The 3333-nt window shown below is 30.2% G+C and overlaps 1 protein-coding gene across 1 annotated transcript in view; it reads right to left on the reverse strand.

Moving 5' to 3' along the window:
• Positions 1-1792, reverse strand: part of LOC136796428 (cuticle protein 8-like) — a 5664-nt gene extending 3872 nt beyond the window's left edge. The window contains exon 1 of the mRNA XM_067050160.1: positions 1673-1792. Coding sequence (XP_066906261.1) covers positions 1673-1792 — 120 coding nt within the window. The remainder of the gene's footprint in view (positions 1-1672) is intronic.
• Positions 1793-3333: the final 1541 nt, after the last annotated feature.

Here is a 3333-nt window from a genome sequence, read left to right on the forward strand (position 1 = left end):
TATATAATTAAAATTCTAATAACAATTTTTCATTCACAACATCCAATTATAAATGAAACTCTTCCAGTAGAATGTATAACTAAATACTTTTATGATCTTTTGAAATAAAAAGAATAAACAGACACTTGAATTTACTTGTCTATATTTCATTACAAAGTCAATTACTTTTATAACTCATTGACTCCCCATACTTTCTCATGATGATCTGTAAATCATGAATTTACTTATCGATAATTCACAATAAATCGATACTACCATATTATATGAATGTATGATTAAATAATTGTTATGAATTAATATAGATAAAATAAGTAATACAAATTTGAAAAGTATAAGTAAGAATAAAATATATATTCAAAATAATAAAATAAAAATGATAATAATGTAACTTAAAACGATGAAAATTATTACTGATAAATATGACTCAAATATACTTTTAGTAATATTTTTTATATTACTTAATGTTTTCGTTCAATCATTTTATTTTTACATATCACTATCCGTCTTAACCTGTTCAAGTGTTTAATACTTAATTTACGCAATGATATTCCAAGAATGTTAAGAACAAATTTAGCTTAAAACTTGGAAAAAATATATTTAGTCAATCCGTTTCTGAAAATGTAACTTTTTTGATCGAACGTCTCCAATTTTTATTTCATGTATTATTCTGACTGCGGATTCTTACCGAAAATTCGTAGCCTGGTTAAAAAATCAGTTTGATATTCAACGTAATTACTTATTACTAAAACTGTTACTTAAAGATAGTTATTACAAACTATGTGTGTTGTAAATAGACTTTTTTGATAATATTATATTGTTTGCACCAATGAGCATGATACCGCTTATATTTCAAATGACTTAATGAGAATAAGGAAACATACTTAATGCGAGAGTTCTCACAGGGAAAACTAGAGTAATCTTCATCTCAATTATTGAAGAATAGTTTTTTTAGGTTTTACATTTAGAACATTTTTATAGGGAATCCTTAATTTTTTCAGGTTTATAAATCCATTAGAAATACTTTCAAATAAATATTTTTTTGTTAAGTAATGTGTTAAAGATTCAGCTTGTGGTAACAGGCAGTTGCTTATTTACGTATAGCTATATTACGGTCAGATGGGGTAATTAGGAACGAAATATGTATGTTTCCCCTTTCGATTACCATTGTGACTATGAAAGATGTATTATCACCTTTTCAGTGCACGAACTTGCTAATAAATAACTCATTTAACAATACTACTAGTCAAAAATAAAACTTGGCTTTTTAAATCTCTTAATTTTTCCCTTTCCCAAGTACTCCACAAATTCCTAATTATCCCGTAGTGTAGAGGGTAAATAGGAACGGCTTATTTCTCACCTGGTTCCATTAAATGAGTACAGTACCGTCCTTACAGAATGATCATCATACTCCGACTTCAGCAAAGAACTCATTGACAACAAAAGGATCCTTCGCTTTTTTACAATCCTTTGGAGGTATTCAGTTTTTTTTAGTTTAATCTTGGAGTACATGAGTCAAGTTGATACCAATCTTCACTTGGTTTGCCATCGACAAATCTTATGTTTATTCCAGTTCCTTTGATGTACTCTTGCACTAGATCTTATAGCTCTACGTTATCACAAGGGTAACCCATTTTCGCCCTTGCTGTCAAGTATTCTAGAAGAGTGTTTTAACTTCACTTGATAGATTCGGACGTCCTGCCCCCACTTCTGATATCAGTTTTTCTCCCGATGGTGCGGTTGAAGAGTACTGTTCAGGTACAGCGTAGGCCAGAGAAGCAGCAAGGTACGTCATGATACCATTGATAATATCGTGGACGGCATCGGTTACGTCATCAATTGTTTAAGAAGGTGTAGCCGGCTTCCTAACTTTTCGTGGCTTCATTTTAGTCATTGCAACAGTCAATTAATCTGAAAACGTCATTATTTTGGCAAAAACCGTTTCTTTTATTGTTGAAATGAGGAAAATCGTGATTATATCGCTTCATAGTAACACTAACTTTCATTTTGGTTCCTACAAGCTACCACGTGAGCGCTAATTATGCTTGCTCCACATTACCCCTTATTCCCAATTACCCCATCTGTCCTTTTCTATTATATCTCAATTTATATTAATAAATTATTTTATTACAAAAAATACATCCTTCCAACTAATTTTTTTAATCGACACATAATTCACTAATCAATCGTACAACTTGAGTTGGATTTTTTTTAATGGTCCAACTTTTAATATTGAGACCAAGTGACTCGGAGATGTAAATCAATTTAGTTTTTCAATGTATTCTTTTAATATAATTTAACGCTATTTGCATGAGATCATCTATCACCTGATATAATTATGATATTAGTTATCATAATTATATAAGTATTTTTTATCATTATTGTTTGTGTTTCAAATACTCCAGTGTGTAAAGGAATACTTTTGAATGTTGCTAATGCCCCTTCGATTCTGCAAATCCATCATCTACTATCCAGTTCTTGTTTGGTCTTTCTAAAAGGAATGGAAATAGTACATATATCAAAAGTGTTGGCAGTATTTTATGCTCGTTTTATACTCTGCTCCTTTATTTGTGCAAATGATTGGGATTCCAACTTAATGATGATTTAGTTATTAAATTTCTCCAGTTCAAACAGGGTTTTCTTGAAAATTTAATTATATTATTAAATTTTATTTTATACATACATTTTTTTTAATTTCTACAATACAGATAAACACTGCTATAACCTATAAAGGGTCACATGTTCAGTAATTTGTAAGAAAACACTGTTATTGCACCAAAGGTGTGCAAGCAGGTAGCAGCTGTAAAGCAGGTGATATAGTCACGCTTGATCACCAAATAATTCCACAATAAAGAGAACCCGCTTTATGATGCTGGATGGACCAAGGAGGGTTTTTGAACCAATAGGAGCCTTATCACGACTGTAGTAACCTAATGAATAATTATCCTCCACAGCCCGATTCAAAAAAGAGTCCTTGAAGGTGGTAGCATAGTGCGTCGTCATTGACCCTCCTCGTTCACCAATTTCTAGGATATTTAAAGAAAATTTTGGAGTATTATAATAAATAGAAGAGGAATCTCAAAGCTGACATATAACAACTTATGTGCTGTAAGTGTGTTGGCTGTATGGGGTTTTAAATAAAGCTTTATTCACGGCCTAAGATCCTCAGAAACAAATGCACAAAATATGTATACAATAAAATAAATTAAACATAGCAAATTATATTGTATATATTATTTTACTATTATGTTATTTTATTTATTTAATTTTTCATACAGATAGTCTGATTATGTTCACTTATCTATTCTTTTGTTTGTATATATTTTAAGAGAGTTT

This window comes from Halyomorpha halys, unplaced genomic scaffold (genome assembly GCF_000696795.3).
Source record: "Halyomorpha halys isolate HHAL.00 unplaced genomic scaffold, Hhal_1.1 Scaffold107.1, whole genome shotgun sequence".
Lineage (NCBI taxonomy): Eukaryota > Metazoa > Arthropoda > Insecta > Hemiptera > Pentatomidae > Halyomorpha > Halyomorpha halys.